General features: G+C 42.2%; 2 protein-coding genes across 10 annotated transcripts in view; both read right to left on the bottom strand.

The window, feature by feature from the left end:
* The window catches only part of CDC14B (cell division cycle 14B), a 47,476-nt gene extending 46,652 nt beyond the window's left edge, over nt 1–824 (bottom strand). For 6 of the 9 annotated variants that reach the window (XR_010468916.1, XR_010468917.1, XM_065045795.1 and 3 more), the window contains exon 1: nt 86–417. Coding sequence is in view for 7 of the 9 variants with exons in the window: in XM_065045795.1 (XP_064901867.1) it covers nt 86–290 (205 nt within the window). In the remaining 2 variants the exon portion in view is untranslated. Of the gene's footprint in view, nt 1–85; nt 418–514 lie in introns of those variants that run through there. The other 3 variants (XM_065045794.1, XM_065045792.1, XM_065045798.1) reach the window with 2 other exon arrangements.
* A 2,176-nt stretch (nt 825–3,000) lies between these two features.
* Nucleotides 3,001–7,688, bottom strand: PRXL2C (peroxiredoxin like 2C). The gene is made up of 6 exons (XM_065045802.1): nt 7,331–7,688; nt 6,754–6,822; nt 5,216–5,269; nt 4,689–4,794; nt 4,315–4,446; nt 3,001–3,681 (listed from the first exon to the last, which is right to left on the bottom strand). The coding sequence occupies exons 1-6, from the start codon at nt 7,511–7,513 to the stop codon at nt 3,554–3,556; spliced, it is 672 nt and encodes a 223-aa protein (XP_064901874.1). The 5' UTR covers nt 7,514–7,688; the 3' UTR covers nt 3,001–3,553.
* Nucleotides 7,689–15,496: the final 7,808 nt, after the last annotated feature.

Below are 15,496 nucleotides of genomic sequence, written 5' to 3'. Positions count from 1 at the left end.
CGTCCCGCCGCAGGCAGCCCGGCCCCGACTCGCGCCTCAACTGTCCCGCCTGCCCGCCCCCGTCCCCCCGGCACGCCCCCCTCACCAGCGATCCTCAGGCAGATCTCCGGCCCGGCGGGGGGCGGCTGCTGCCGCTCCGCCTCGACCCCCGCCGCCCGCGACACCGTGCCCCGAGTTCTCTTCAGCGCCGGGGGCGCGGGGGCTGCGCGGCGCCGAGCCTCGGCCCAGCTCTTCCGCTTCATGGCGAAGGCGGCCGCGCCGCTACGGTGGGTGCGAGGCGGCCGCCTCATCCCCGCCGCGCCGCCCGGCGCCGCTCCCCGCGGGGCTCGGGCCGCTGGAGGGGAGGGACCCTGCGACGACGACGACGGCGGCGGCTGACGCGTCTCCCCGGACACCGGCCCCTCCCACCGCCCCGTGCACCTACGGCCCCCCCGCCCCCAGCCGGCGGCAGCTGCCGGCCACCTCCCGACACCCCCCCGCCTCCTCTGATTGGGTCAGCACGGTGTGGCGTCACCAGCGCGGAGCGGTGCGGACGGTGATGTCATAGTGGCCGCTGTAACAGGTGGGCCGAGGCGGTCGCTGCCGCCCAGGGGCTGTTGGCGGCCGGCGGGGCCCTCGGCGCCTCGACCCGGCTCTCCCGCCGCGGCGGGCGCTGCTGACGTGGCGCCGCGCTGCTCCCGGAAAGCGGGACGGTGGTGGCGCCGGCGGGACCCAGCGCAGCCCCGGGGGTGCCAGGGCTCCGGCTGCGGGATCGGTCCGCTCCCGCAGACGGGCCGGCAGCGCTTGCGCTGGCGTAAAGAAATGCGCGTTTTCAGCTGCGTGTCTTGAGACGTCAGTCTTCAGGTGTCTGTCGTGACACGTACCGATAGAGGGTTCGGAGGGGGTATGACGTTGTGTGAGGCCAGCACAAACCAGTCCAGTACACGCCATTTTTGTCTGGTCTGAACATTAACTGGGTTTATTTGGAAAGTTAAAATAGCTGGGCTTGAGTCCACTTCTCAGACACAGTGATGCTTCAAAATACACCGTTATTGTAAGTAGGTGTTGAAATAAATTAAGCTAGTAGTTAAAACAACTTCTGAAAAGTGCTTCCTCCCCGCCTCTCGTAACAACAGCCCTTGCTGAAGTGTTGTACCGCCTGCCCAATATGAGGTCAGCGTTCATCCTGCAGCGGTTTCCACCTTCCACTGTGTAACTTCTTAAAAATACATTTTCTAAATAACACCAGAGACCTAAAATTCTGCTGACACTCTAAAAACCGTTTCTCCCGTGGATGAATGTGGCCACCCTTGTTCCAATTTGTTACGCATGTGGGAATCATTGTCTCGCAGAGCACTAGCAGACTCGGTGAAGCTGTGGCCAGATGCAAAATGCAGGACCGATGGTCTAATTAGGCTAGATCTTCTAATGAATCCTCCTGTCCCATTCCCTCTTTTTGTTTCTCGGCACTTCACAAATCTTTCTGAATAAGTGATTTTGCTGGGATAACACAAAGGCTGTGGTTTGGTTCTTGTCAGTGTTGCAATGATGAATGTGGATGACTTCAACCAACTGAACTGTCAAACTACAGTTTAATTCATTCCAGTCTCTTTTGAGAGTGCACAGTTCTTTTAGCTGTGGTTATATATTTAAAATGCAGCAATAGAACTATTCCAATTGTGTATGATTTTAATTCCACTGAAAGCAAAACAAGTAGAAAACCAGCTAGCCAAACATTTCCTTCGATATCAAAAGCTCCACGAAAATGAAAGTGAAATGATTGCAAAACAAAAGTGGAACTAGAGTCAGTGTCTTTGGGAGTGGTGACTGAGGGAATGAAGCAGAGTGGAAGCACTACAAATAAACTGAATAATTATTTTAAAATATTCTTTCTGTGTTTCTTGTTATTGCTTAATAAACAGAAGACAAGTTTTCTAGCTCGCTTTCTGCTGTGGTTTAAGTAACATAAAGGCGGCTCCGTTCTGGAGTTTCCAACATGCTCAAAAATATTGTTGAGCTGGGGGAGCCCTGGAAGGAGGCAACAACCCCTTTTTTATTAATGTGTGGTAGTGGCCACAAAATGCAGACTTTACTGCCCTGTAAGCCCCAGATGCTGGTCGGAGTCTGTTATGCCAAGTTCTGAGGAAGCCTATGGCCTGTCCCGAAATCACAGGGGTTCAGAGTCTGCACGTGACTACTTTTAGTCCCAAGCCGAGTGGTGTTTAGTCAAAGCAGGGAACTGAACACGGCGTTTTTACATTAATAATATCCACCTTCTGAACACACCGTATCAAAAGTGTATGTAATGAATAAGGTGCTGAGGCATAGTACCTTTAATGGAATTATGTTGCTCAGTATCATTGTGTTTCTTAAAGTCTTTTATTTTTCACCAAGGAACACTGCATTTAATTTCACATGCTCTTAATGGCGTAGAGCTGTCTGGAGCTTGCTCTGGGCCTGCCAGTGACCTTAATGGATGCAGGGACAAACTTCAGAATACTGTTTTATGATTGTATTAGTGTTGAGGCTTAAAAGGGGAGAAAAATTTGTAGGTGAGATATGAATAGTAGCATTTTACAATGAAGGCTAAAGACGAGACACTGCAGTGGAGGATATGCTCCTCCATAAACCTCAGACAATGTTTTTTTTTAAATTGCTAAAAAGAAGTGGCTTATGGATGAAAGAGAACACATCTGCTTTAATGAAAGCAATATATTCTGAACATAAACATTTATAGAAAAATGGATAATATTTATTCTGACAGAACTGCAACCAAAATGCTGTTGTCCTTAGCTCCGTTGTCTAGGACAGAAATAACTAAGGACATTTTTTCAGAGACCTCTTATTTTGAATTACACATATACAAGGGAAAATATTCTATTGCAAATCTTCATGCGAAAACAAGTAATTGTTTATAGCTACTCCAAAACTGACACGATCAGAAATATTTTTAAGACACACGCCTCCCTAGTCTTACAGACCCACCTTTTCATACAATGCAAAAGAATTGCAGGCAACGGATGACATATTTAAAATATTTATTTAAAACTGTAAAATGTATTTCATAATGTCTGCTAGCGCTAGATGCAAAAGCAGGCATAAGCGTAAATTCCAGTGTTCAAAACTGTGATTTTTCAAGGTATATTTTAATAAAAGATTGTCACATGGTGCTGTAAGCTTTAAAACATCGCTGAGAAGCATTGGATTGAAAGCCAGTGTGATCTGAAGGCAAGAATCCCAAGATCTTCCTGAGCAAAACCAGAGTTTTTAGTTTAGTGCATCTTGAACACAGACTTTTAAAATATTTTAGCAAGATTGTTTGATGAGGAAGCAATAAAATACAGGATTTTTTGCAATAAGCCTCAGTTGTATTTTAGTTTTTGTTATACGCAATGGAAATAGCACTTTAGTGCCCATCTTCAGTGCCAGGCAGTTTTATTCTGTGCTCTGATTTTTGAGAAGAGGTTTCAGATGTCCCATAAAGACACAACAGTACCAATGCTGGTGGGAACTCGCTGGAGAATTGTTCTTGTATTACAGAATACAAATAAAAAAAATATATACTGTGCCAGTGTCATATGTCAATAATCTCGGGTTTGTTTGTGAAATTTACTGTTTTAACTCCTGCCAGCTGCAAAACTGTGTTAATGGGAACATGATCCAGCCTGTTTTTATCCAGGTGCAAAAAATGAACTTCATTACCTGGAATGGAATGAGAATAAACATGTAAAAGGTTGAATAAAGTATTTATTTATCCAAAGACATAAGTGAATCAAAGAAGCATTCTGATTTCCTACTAGTTCCTGTAGAAATGTGTATTAGCTCTATAGATTGCACAATATACTATATCTTAAACAATGACTTAGATTTTTTTAAATTAAGTTACAGAAGCAAGGAAAATTGAGCCATCTAATTGAATTAAATCTGCTGCAGCATGTTTCCTAATGATTTGATGAGATTACTTTGTCATGTTGCAGCCCCCACGTCATGCATTATTCCTCTACTAAAACCACATTAAATGCCCAGAATCAAATGTGAAAGCAGAAACTAGGTGAGCACCATTATGTCAAAAGAAACACAAACCCTGCAAACTTTGAGGCAGTTGTTCCATTGCCATCCTATTGATTTCTGCAGGATGGTGATCAGCTTTGCGCCACCTCTGTGGGAGACGGGACTACACAATGACACTTCCACAGCTTCCTTCAGCTGGCAAAATCAGAGTTCAAGACAAGACTGCCTCCTTGGGATCCACAGGGACAGCAGCTGAGATGGTGGCGTTAAAGCTAGCAGCTATAGAAAAAGACCATAACTTTAGCACAAAACAAAGAAGCTCACCTGGGCCTAAAATCAAAGCTCCTCCCTGCTGAGCAGGGTCTCCTTGAAAATCAAAAACTGGGCCAGTCATCGCTCTCCACACACTCTTAAAGCTTCCCAGAAACATGTTTGATTTCACATGAGGGCTCCGCACTAGACAGAATGGCAAAATATTTGTTATCTAGAAATACAAAAGTATATAAGGCAAACAACAAAATCAAACAGCTGCTATGTATAGTTTAGAGTTTCCTGATTACGAGTGTTATGACAAAATATAGCTTAAAAGAGACAATCTAGTGGGCACCTCCCTTCCAATTTACATTATGATTATACTGTTTTATCTGAGCATTCTTCTTTTGCTCTAAGTCCAAACAATGTGAGAAAATTATTCTTACCTGATACGCTATTACCTTCACCTCTTTTCATGCCAAGTGTTTTATAAATTTCCCTTTGTGGATCTACATACATTTCATGTGTATACCCAGTTAAACTGCAAAAGGGCTGCAAAATATATGAGTACAAAAAAAAGGTGATATTTTAAAGGTTGAGCCAGCAATTAATTAGGATCTACTGACAGTGGAAAAAATAGTGACACCAGCCCCCCCCCCCCAAATTTTGAAACCTGTGGATTTGTCATGTTAAGTCAAAGGCCAAAAATTTTTAGCCCCAAAGCTTCTACTAAAACAAAGCTTCCAGTGAAATCAAGAAAAGATGTTTCCTTAGCAAGTCCCAGTGATTTTGTAAGTTTTAGTTACTTGCTTTATTAATGTGTACCACTATTAAAATTGCTTCATGAAAAAGAATACTGTATTCTTTTTCTGCTGTTGAAAATGATCATCTTTTCACTCAGAGTGAAATCCCTCAATGCAGACCCTTAAGACACAACACAGGATACAATGAATTTAAGAAGTACTTTATTTACCTTGATGTGGTGATAAGATGACTGTCCAATAACTATAAGCCTCACATTTGCTTCCTAGAACAGAATGTATTGAAACTGTAAAGAGGAACTCACTGCTTCTGCATGGCTGCAAAGCATTAGCAAAATCTGGTGTCCTGAGTTAACAATCACAGTGCACTGAGGTAAAATTAGTTGAACTTAACATCACCTACACATCTGAATCCTGCACCTTTGTCAGCTACATCAATTTATTAAGTGAAAAATTATTTATAAAGATAACTTTTAGGTTACAGGTTTCTGTAGCATAAATAATTTCATTGTTCTAATTGATTACAACCTGCTGTGATTTTGGAAATTCAATATTTCCACTCAGTTGCAGCTGCATCCAAACAAGCAGCATGCAAATACTGGTACACATACAAGTATATCTGTGATTTACATATACTGGTGCTCATTAATATAACTTGCATCTGCATATGCTGCTGTCTTTTACAGGTACAACATTAGGCCTGAGTCTAACATAGAGGCCAAAACTTAAGTTAATTTAGATGCCAGTAAAACAGTTAATAAAATCTAAGGTCATCTTAATATTAGGGTATAATATTTGCCTTTCCCATATGGAATAATTTTGCTTGTCATGAAAAGAAGTCCTTCTATAACTAGAATACTCACACTAAGAAAAGTATGGATGGTTTTGATTCTCTGTATATATTTGAGCAGACAAATTAACAAAATGTCATTCTGAATAATACTGATCGAGCAGTTTAGAAAAATCTGTCCTGAGAACAAGAGCTGCCAAAGAAATTGTCCCTTCTCATCCACAACTTCCTAGTCTATCTAAGGCTTATTGTCACCAAGGAGCTGAGCCTCTGTCATCAGCTACGCTGCTGTTGGGAATAAAATGCAATAAAATCTCAATCAGCAGCCTAGAAGAAACAAATTGACCTTCCACATTTAGCAGGGAATCATTGTCTTTTTCTGGTATGTCCTGCCACCCAACAAATACCCATCCACAGCAACCTCTGCCCACTCCATTTCGCCTTTCTGTCACTATGTCACTCCTGTTCGTACAGCTGCCTGGAGTACAGGTCACACCACTGATGCATCTTACAAATAACCATAGAAAATGACACTATTTTTAATTCAGATTAATTTTCTGGTTTTGTTCCGTGCACAACCATCATTCAGCCATGCCATATAATGGAAATGGCAGTAATTAGTGATCAGAATACAGCTACTCAGGGCACTGCTAATACCAAAAGAAATGCCTGTTCAATGTTGTCTTGTTGTTCAGAACACAGCAGAAAACCAGCACCAAGATAACAGGGCAGGGAGAAATAATGGTGCTGCAACAGAGAATGGAGCACAATAAATCCTATTCTGGACCTCCTAGGCAGATACATTATGGCTATTGTAGCAAACAATGAAAGCACTAACTTTCTTCTCAGCCTTTTTTTTTATTCATAGAAGGTTTAAGCCTAATGCAAGCGTGCAGCAGGACGTAACAAATCTCCTCCACTACAGCAACCCCATGTACATATTAAGGGCAGAGTACTCACTTGTAAAAATGCCTTGGGGACTTTTGCCAGGTCTTCTACGTACTCCTTACAAGCGTAACACAAAAAATTCTGCAACATAGCCAGTTAGACGTGTCAGAAACAGATGTAACTGCATAGCAATGATGCACCAGATTCTGACTTCAGGCACAAATGATTTTGGAGGTGATCGGGAACTGGGAACAGGAAAGATTAAAATTCTTCGTAGTCCCCAAATTTGGATTACGATTTTGGTTTAATCCAGGCCTGAACAAGGATACTGGGCTTGGGGCTTTGCTAATAGTTTTACGTCAGGATATTTTAAGAATGTGAGAGCTGGCTTGCCAGCAGGGAAATCAGGGAACACAATACTTGTTTCCTTAAAGACGCGGTTGAAGAATTACTTCCTTTCAGATAAATACTGTATCATTTTACCAAAGAACGGGAGGTCTCGGAAGCAGAACTGATCTGCTTTTACGTTTTCTTTTCCCTCTGCTCCAGCCCCCTTCGTGTAAACTCCCCTCTCACAGCCCCACAAGGCGCCTGTTCGCGCTCCAGGCCGGCGAAACACCCCCGCCCCCGGCAGCCGCTCCCTTCTCACCCGCACGAACACCACGATCGCTTTTTGCTCCCCGTACAGGGCCTCGAAGGGGATGCTCCTCCCGTCCGCGTCCACCACCCGGCAGCGGGCGGCCTCCCGCAGCTCCGCCGCCTCCGGCTGCTGCCCGCAGCCCCGCGTTCTGCCGACCTGCTGCGTGACGGGCGACGCCAGCGGCCCGGCCATGGCCCGCTCCGGCGCCTCTGCCAGGCCTGCCCGGCCGCGGAGGGGGAGGAAGGGAAAGGCGGGGCCGCAGAGGGGAGCCCGGGGGCTGTGTGGCCCCGGGGAATTGCCGGGGCTGGGCGGCAGGGTAGCGGCTCCTTCCCGTTCCCGGACGGGACGCCGGGTGGGCAGCACAGGGGTGCGCTGCACCTCCCGCTTGGCGGGGAGTTGGGGAGTTCAGGGACTTCGGATCGAGAGACACAGGAATCCGCAGCCAAAATCGCTGCGCGTCGGTGGCAGCCGGGGTGGAGTTTGTGCCTGGAAAGCCTAACAAAATCAAACGGAGCCCATTAGAAACCGAGTGCTAACAGGAGCGGTGACATTATCACACCGTCTCAAGGTCAGGGTTTGCTTTGCGGAATGCTACAGCATGTCAGAGGATTGCGAGCAGCTTGAAAACTTATTGTTTTCGAGGAAAAGTCGAGCTGCTGTATCAGAAAAAAACAGACCCGCGTTCTTTATTGAAGTAAAAGCAGAACTTCATGGGATTTCATCAGGTGAATAGCAGAGGGTGCTGAGCAGTCCAAGTACTCCTGTGAGTGTATCCAGTGCACACAGAAATGAGTGAGCAGTACTACTTAAGGAAATACTTGAGGAGTACCATCTCCTGGGTTGTTTTACTAGTTGAAAGCTTATGAGGAGGAGAGCACTTTCCTTTTCTTAGTGGGCTGAGGAAAAGAGTTGTCAGAAGGAACAGGACTGAGGGGATCTCCAGAAGTAATTCACCTTTATGGAGCTCTGTGATAGTGTTAGTTTCAGAGTCTTTCTCTCGGCAAATTGTCTCAGTGTCTATAATGTTATTCGAAAGTATATACCCTCTACTTTGGGATAAGCCCGTTGCTTTTATATTGCCGCGAGTGAGCACAGAGAACAGGTCAATCTCTGTAACACATCAGCTTTTCAACTGTATGCAGACTAATGCTATGTTGCCCTCAATTTTTTGTATCCTAGACTACATAACTTTAAAAAGTAACTCCTTCTTTTCCTAGGTCATATTTTCTAACTTTTCTAGAATACAAGTTTTGTAGCTTCCTCTGGACTTTCTAGATGGTTTCCATCATTTCTGAAGTTCGGTGCCTAAAACTAGACACAGCATTTTAGCAAAGTGGTAGGTGTTCTTCACATCTTGGGTCTGCACATCCACTTAAACATGCTGGCATTGTGGTTGTGTTTTTTGCAGCAGCACGTTTTTATTGAGTTCTGTTCAGCCTGAGAGCCACTATCACTCCCAGTTGCTCTGCTTTAGGCCTTCCCTGGAAGGGAGTGCATTCACACCATTCCTCTTACAATACTTGATGAAAGAAATTATCTCTAACATCACAATGTCTGAAAAGTCAAATTAGCTTGATATGTTATGCAGGATGATACAATGTAGTTGACCCACTGGGTGGGATACTTCCCAACTCTGTTTTAAAACTTGCCAAAAAAACCCCAAGGTGCTTTGTGCCACACTAGCAGCAAAGGTATGTCAGCTCTGCACCATAAATAACAACATGAGGGGACGTGATCCCTGACTGGTAGCTCTGTATAAATTTCCAGCACATACATAGAGGTGAAACTATCTAGCCACTAGTGTAGTCCTGTTGTTTCAGTAATGAAAGCTTATTTCGTGATATGGGTCCAGTTTGTGGCTTTGTGATCACCATAATAATACTTTGCTGAGCTAGCAAATCAGCAGAGCACTTGTGTATTTGCCTGTGGCTGGGTACTTCAAAAACTAATCTTGCAATCTGGTGTGCCCTCACAATTACTTTGGTTTGAAAGGCAATGAGCTCGAATTGGTAAATAATTTCTGAAAATTGTGAAACTTAGGCCTGATGATTTTTAAAGTCTTTTTCAACCTAAATGATTCTATGATTCTATAAGAATTAAGACACTATTCTCCATTGTTGTTGTCATCAGGCTTCTTTGTTCACTTAGCAGTAACCTATATATTACCCTGTTGGATTTCTTCAGCTATCAGCCCATGAACCAAACGTGGGCCGTGCAGCTCTGCTCTGTTTGCCCTCAGCAGTACTGGTGGGAATGACCTGCCTACCCTCGGCTGCCACAGGACCTCATGGAGCAGCGAGAACACAAGAGGAACACAAGAGGTTCCGCTTAAATTTGAGAAAAAACTTCTTCTCAGTGAGGGTGGCAGAGCACTGGAACAGGCTGCCCAGGGAGGTTGTGGAGTCTTCTTCTCTGGAGACATTCAAAATCCGCCTGGACATGTTCCTGTGTGACCTCACCTAGGCGTTCCTGCTCCAGCAGGGGGATTGGACTAGATGATCTTTTGAGGTCCCTTCCAATCCCAAACATACTGTGATACTGTGATACTGTGAACTGACCGCTTTTTACATGCTTTGTGCCTCGTCTTGAGGCTGGGCACATGGCCTTGCTGTGTAAAACCTCTGGGCAGCATTGGGCAAGGCCCAGGGGCAGAGCTTAGTGCTTGGTCATCAGTACAGCTTGGGCTGGGCCCCTCACCATTGCAGCTGGAAATCAGAGCCTGCGGAAGAGGCAGTCGCACCACTACAGCGGATCTGCTGCCTCTGAGCAGGAGCACAGGTAAGGATGAGGCTGCTGACAAAAAGATTTGGGCAGAATGGTGTCACAAACTCAAGAGGACACTGTCCGGGCTCAGTCTGTGCATTGCTGACCTCGTGCCTAGAGTCCTGAGAGCTTGTTCTCACTTGAAATGAAATCTGTCAGGATCCCACCCTGTCTGGGAGAGCTGGTAAACATTCCTGAGAAGCCAACCAAGGCTGCCTGCAGACTTTGTTCTTTTATGCTATTTGGCCTCAGTAAAGTACCTGAAGAAGCTGAACTTGAACATCTGGTTCCAGCAGTATACAACTGAGGAACAGCAACTTTCTTCAGAGGATATTCGCCAAAGCATTCTCTAGAGCCCCTTAAACAGTGTGGATCTAATGTTTTATGGAGTTTCTTAAGTGTTTCTAGACCACAAATATAAATTGCTGTCACCTCCAGTTTTAGGGAAAAAGAACAGAGGCAATGGCAATTGAACACTGACATGTCGTCTGGAAGAAGAAACACCCAAAACTAGTAGTCTCTTTTGAAGGCATAAGCTTAAAGCCTTTCATTTATGCATGCTTAACAAAAATAGAGATATCAGTTCTACTGGCTGAGATGGGAAGAAAGACTCCATATCTGCTGATATTGGACAGTACTGATTGCCTAAGAGTGCAGTCTACTAAAACCATAAAATTCTTCAATGTGATTGGTGAATAGGGAACCTTCTCCTGGTTTCCCTTCTGCTCTTTTCCTTATAGCTGTTAAATACAGAAATGTTGATAATTTCAAAAGCATAGTCATCAGAGTGATGTCTTTGTCAGTGTCTTAAGGAGAATCAGTTAGTACGTTGGCATTATTAATCATGATGTGACATTCAAGATGGAAGTCACTTTCTTCACTGCAGTGCAATTTACAGCTGTAAAGAGAAACTTTGCTAACATTTAATTAATCAAGGCTTGGTTTACTTTGTGCTGTGGATAGGAAATTCAGATTCCTAACATTTTAAGAAGGAAAATAATTACACACAGATGTGGAATAGTTTATTTGTTCTGTATTGACTTGTGAAACAAAATACCAGCTGCAGTTATGCAACCTGAATTTCTTTCTTTACAACATTTGAGGAAAATATGTGACAAGAGAGGTGTGACCTATATCAACAGCATGAACACTGTCTAGAGTATGCGGTGTGTGTTTGTAAAGCAACATATTATTACAAATTTACTGCAAGATGTATTGTTTATTTAGCAGAAGTGTATTTGTTGTTCTTGTTCATCTGAGTATTATTTAGCTAGAGATAACGTGGTTATTACTTATCAGCTAAAAATAAATTAGTATTTGCAATTCCAGAGTAAAAACATCATGCTAAGTGCTAGCAAAGAATGAGTTGATTTTAAACTGTTATAATAAAAAAGCAGTAAAATGTGTACTGTCTTGTAGATACGAGGTTTTTTCCTTTATGGCTGCCTTTCATTGTTTCCTTAGCATTGTGATACGTCAGGGTTACTCTAAACTTCTTGGAACAGGGTCATGGCACTGATTCTTCTGATCAGCAAGGGGAATTTGCAACCTTGAAAGTCATGCTGCAAATGCTGACTTAATCTCAATTTTTTTCTACTTGGTGCATGCTCCCTGTCTCCTGATGTGGTTTTTCTTTAGTTTTACTTTCTATATTTTTACTGAGGGAGAAGATACTACAGTTTCAAAAGTTGCCTAGATTTTTCACTTTGCTTTTTCATTACTTTCAAAAATTATTCAAGATTATTTTCAAGATTAAGAGCCTTGTAGGTCTGGTTTCCGTGTCAGTATGTGTTGCATACTGTTGTTTCACAACACAAAGTATGTAAATTAAATGTCTACTCCAATAGTTCAGTGATTATACTGACATACGGAGAGAAAAAAATTCTCCCGTTATGTTTGGCATATTTAGTTTTGTAACACAAACCCTACAGAGAGAGCAGTAATGACAAACTTCACTACACAACAAAATGTAACAAAATTAAATGAAATCCCCACACTTTGGTTAATATAGCCTCAGGGCACAAAGAGAGCTTTTAATGCATTTAGTAAGAGCTCTCTGTATTTGATCTGTTTCTGTTTTGCAGCTACATATCCTGTGTGTTGCAGATGAAAAACAGAGATGACTGTCTATATGTCACAAATAGTAAATTATATGTGAGAATGCTCCTTACTTGCTGTGCCACTGTTTTGAACATTTCTTTAAATAATTAAGAGGCAGCAAGTCTCTCACCTGCAGAAATCACTGCTTAAATAGGTGAGACACAGTCAGAAAGCAAATAAAATATATGCTGCAATCCACAGTGGCCAAACAGACTTGTCTTATATCTTGTTAGCAATAAGGCTTTTAGAAAGTAAGCTAATTATCTTTAATGTTTCAATTATAGTGTAAACTAGATCAGAGGATTAAGAGGTGGAGAATGTGAAGAAAAGTGAAGGTGATCTTATGGAGCGTTTGTGTCAAGCTGAGCCTTGTTATTTAAGACTCTTGCAGTGATGTCTTACAAGTTAAACACAAACTGTCTTGCAAGTTCTTTTTTTTACTTCCAGCAGAAGAATCTAAAACCCCACCCAGTATTCTAGTGTTTTTTTTCCCCGTGCAGGAAAAGCATACCATAAGAAGGTAGTAGTTCCCAGCTGCTGTTTTTTCTGTGTTCATAGTGAGCTGGGTGTGTACTTAGCAGTAGATTTAGTTCAAATGGCTCTTTTGCATGTGGCAACATAGACATTTAGCTACAGTTAGGAATTCCCTTCTTGAGGCCAGTGGACAGTATAATATATTTGCTGGAGGCTAGTATCTTGAGCTCATTTTAGCACACACTTGAAACAGACCTCATGTATTTCCTGGTGTATAATTAAGAGTAGCATCACTTTAACATCAGACATATCTCTTGTGCCTCTTTGCTAGAGGGATCAATTAGGAACCCAGCCCGATTCCCATATAGATGTAGATTTTATTTTTTTAGCAAGCACTTAAGCTTGACTGACTGCTCATATCCTGAGGACTACAAATCCATGGCCTGTCTCCACCCTTCCTCCTTTCAAAATGGCTAAAATGTGTTGCCTAATTATCTCTTTATTATTGTGCATCTCGCTGAATGTAGTAAGATGAAGTAAGCCACAGGTTTAATTTAGTAAGGCCTTCCTGAAGAAATTATTTAAATAAGAAAAGGTCCAAAGCTGAAGTATTTAATGGCCATCATGTGAATCCTCTGTCAGGAACTTTAGAGATCACAGCTTTCCAGCTGGCTCTCCTAGGAGGACCTTTAAAATCCTGTCCAGTGGAAATAATGTGTTTGGTTTGTTAACACTGAAAACTTTTACCACAGACACTAAAATTCATGCCAGAGCTGAGGTGGAGGGCCCAGCCCTGGAAGCCTTTTGGGTCTGGAGTTGGTGTGCATGTCGGCATGAATCCTGCACTTGGTGCTGTGAGAGCTGATCCTTGGTTTAAGGCTCAAGAATCTGACCCCTGCTCTATCTTCCAGTGTTTAAACAAGAAAGCTGTTTTTCTTCCTGCTGTTTGCATCATAATGATATTATTTACTTCAGCAAATATGTCAAACTGCTTCAGAAGATTTTTACTTTTTAATTATTTATTCTTTCCTTGTTTTTCAGTTGCTGTTTTTGACTCTGTTTATACATACTTTTCTAATGCAGCCATTTGTTTATGGACGAAGCTAGTGGCAAAAATGAAGAATGGAATAAAAAAGGGGGAATACAAATGCCTTAAATATACTTTAGTTACGCTCAACCGTAAATAAAATGTATTAATGTATCAGCTAAAACACAACTTTTCTGACTGAAACATCTGTAAATATAAGAAAGTGTTATCTTTCTTTGCAGATTGGTGAAAGATCATTTAAATTAGTTCCACTTTATGTACTGTTGTTCCATTACGTACTATCTTTCATGTTACAAGTTAGCATGTCCAATCTCCTTCTGTCTGCAACCAAAGATTTTGCACATAAGAGCTGAAGAATAAAGTACACACAGAAAAGAAAAAAAAAATGGTAAAGGAATGAAAAATGGCTGATTACATTCTTCTCAAGACTCTATTAATTTATTTTTTCATTTGCCTCGTTGTTCTTCTGTAAAATGTGTGCAACAATTCTGACTTAGTTTCCTTGATGCTGATTTTCATGCATCAATAATTTGTTACAAGCAACTTCTGCCATTTCTGTGTAGTATGAGTCACATTGTTTTTTCAGACTGAGTTGACTTGCTCTCACGCTCTTTCCAGAAGGCGTAATCAACAGCTGCTGCTTAAACGTTCTCATTAGGCACTTTAACATTCAAGCTGTGGTCCTGCTATGGTTTCTGAGGTCCTGGTGTGGAACTCTAGTGACTTCAGTATAGGTTTGATCATACAAATAAATTAGCTAGGTATCGTAACAGTCAATCTGTTAAACATACTTCTTTCTATGCTTCTGCTGCCATTAATTCTAGAAAGGGAGATTCTCTGAAGAAACAATAGTTGTTGTTTGAAAATATCAGAAGAGTGATGAAATCTGGCTGACAGTCCAAGTCGGATCAGGACAACATCCGGAATTGCCATGCCAGCAGGAATCACTTCTTGCTAATGTAAATTGTGTGTCACTTTCTGAGCAGTTATAACCACTGTTGCTTCTTTTAAGTGGAAAGACCATAAGACAAAAAAATCAGAATTGTTTAGGCGATCTTTGTGGATCCCATTCAACTTCACTCCTACTGCTCAGCAGACTGCTAATAGCTAAGGCAGATGAGTCGAAGCAGGGCTTATGCATGGGTGGATGGATATACTTATTTATTTTTTTAACATATAAAATGGCTTTTGATCAGCCTAGTCTATGGGCCTGTTTGTTCTACTCTAAAAATGTCTTCTTCAGGAAGTATTGTCCACTTGGGACGTGGATTGATATTTGTTCTTTTTCTCCACAATACATTTTTCATGTGGGTGGGGTGTGCATGCAACTACTTTGGAATGCTTCTTCTGTGGCCTATGCCTTTGCATCCTTATGGCACTGACTTGAATAAAAGCTTTAATAAGATACTTAGAAAAATCATACTTTTAATTATTTTTCCTTCTATATCTGTGTGGCTGTATTTTAACTAGATCATTGTAATTCAGCCTCTGTTTCCAACAATGTAATAAGGAGCTTGTTCACACTTGAAAGTTAATTCTGATTAAAGTAGATGTAAATTTAATTTCTATTGCTATTGCTGAGTAACTCCACTTGTGGATGTGCTTATTTGAACTCCACTTATCTGAAATAACTTTCAAGTAATGAGACTAAATCAGAATAAGGGATCATTCTGCAGGAAAAGACATGTAAAAACATGAAGTTGTTCAGAATAGCTATATTCATATTGTGGACAAGCTGCGAAAAGTCTTTTAGTGTGGTACTATTTTCAGGTGATAAAATTTTCTGAAGT

This window comes from Columba livia, chromosome Z, assembly GCF_036013475.1.
Source record: "Columba livia isolate bColLiv1 breed racing homer chromosome Z, bColLiv1.pat.W.v2, whole genome shotgun sequence".
Taxonomy (NCBI): domain Eukaryota; kingdom Metazoa; phylum Chordata; class Aves; order Columbiformes; family Columbidae; genus Columba; species Columba livia.
The sequence above is the reverse complement of the archived record's forward strand: the minus strand, read 5'-3'. Positions and strand labels throughout refer to the sequence as shown.

Coding starts and splice junctions, on each gene's coding strand:
- PRXL2C (XM_065045802.1), bottom strand. CDS start 7,513: ATGGCCGGGCCGCTGGCGTCGCCCGTCACGCAGCAGGTCGGCAGAACG. Junction 6,823..7,330: donor CGATCGTGGTGTTCGTGCGG/GTGAGAAGGGAG, acceptor GCTATGTTGCAG/AATTTTTTGTGTTACGCTTG. Junction 5,270..6,753: donor TCCCCAAGGCATTTTTACAA/GTGAGTACTCTG, acceptor ATTCTGTTCTAG/GAAGCAAATGTGAGGCTTAT.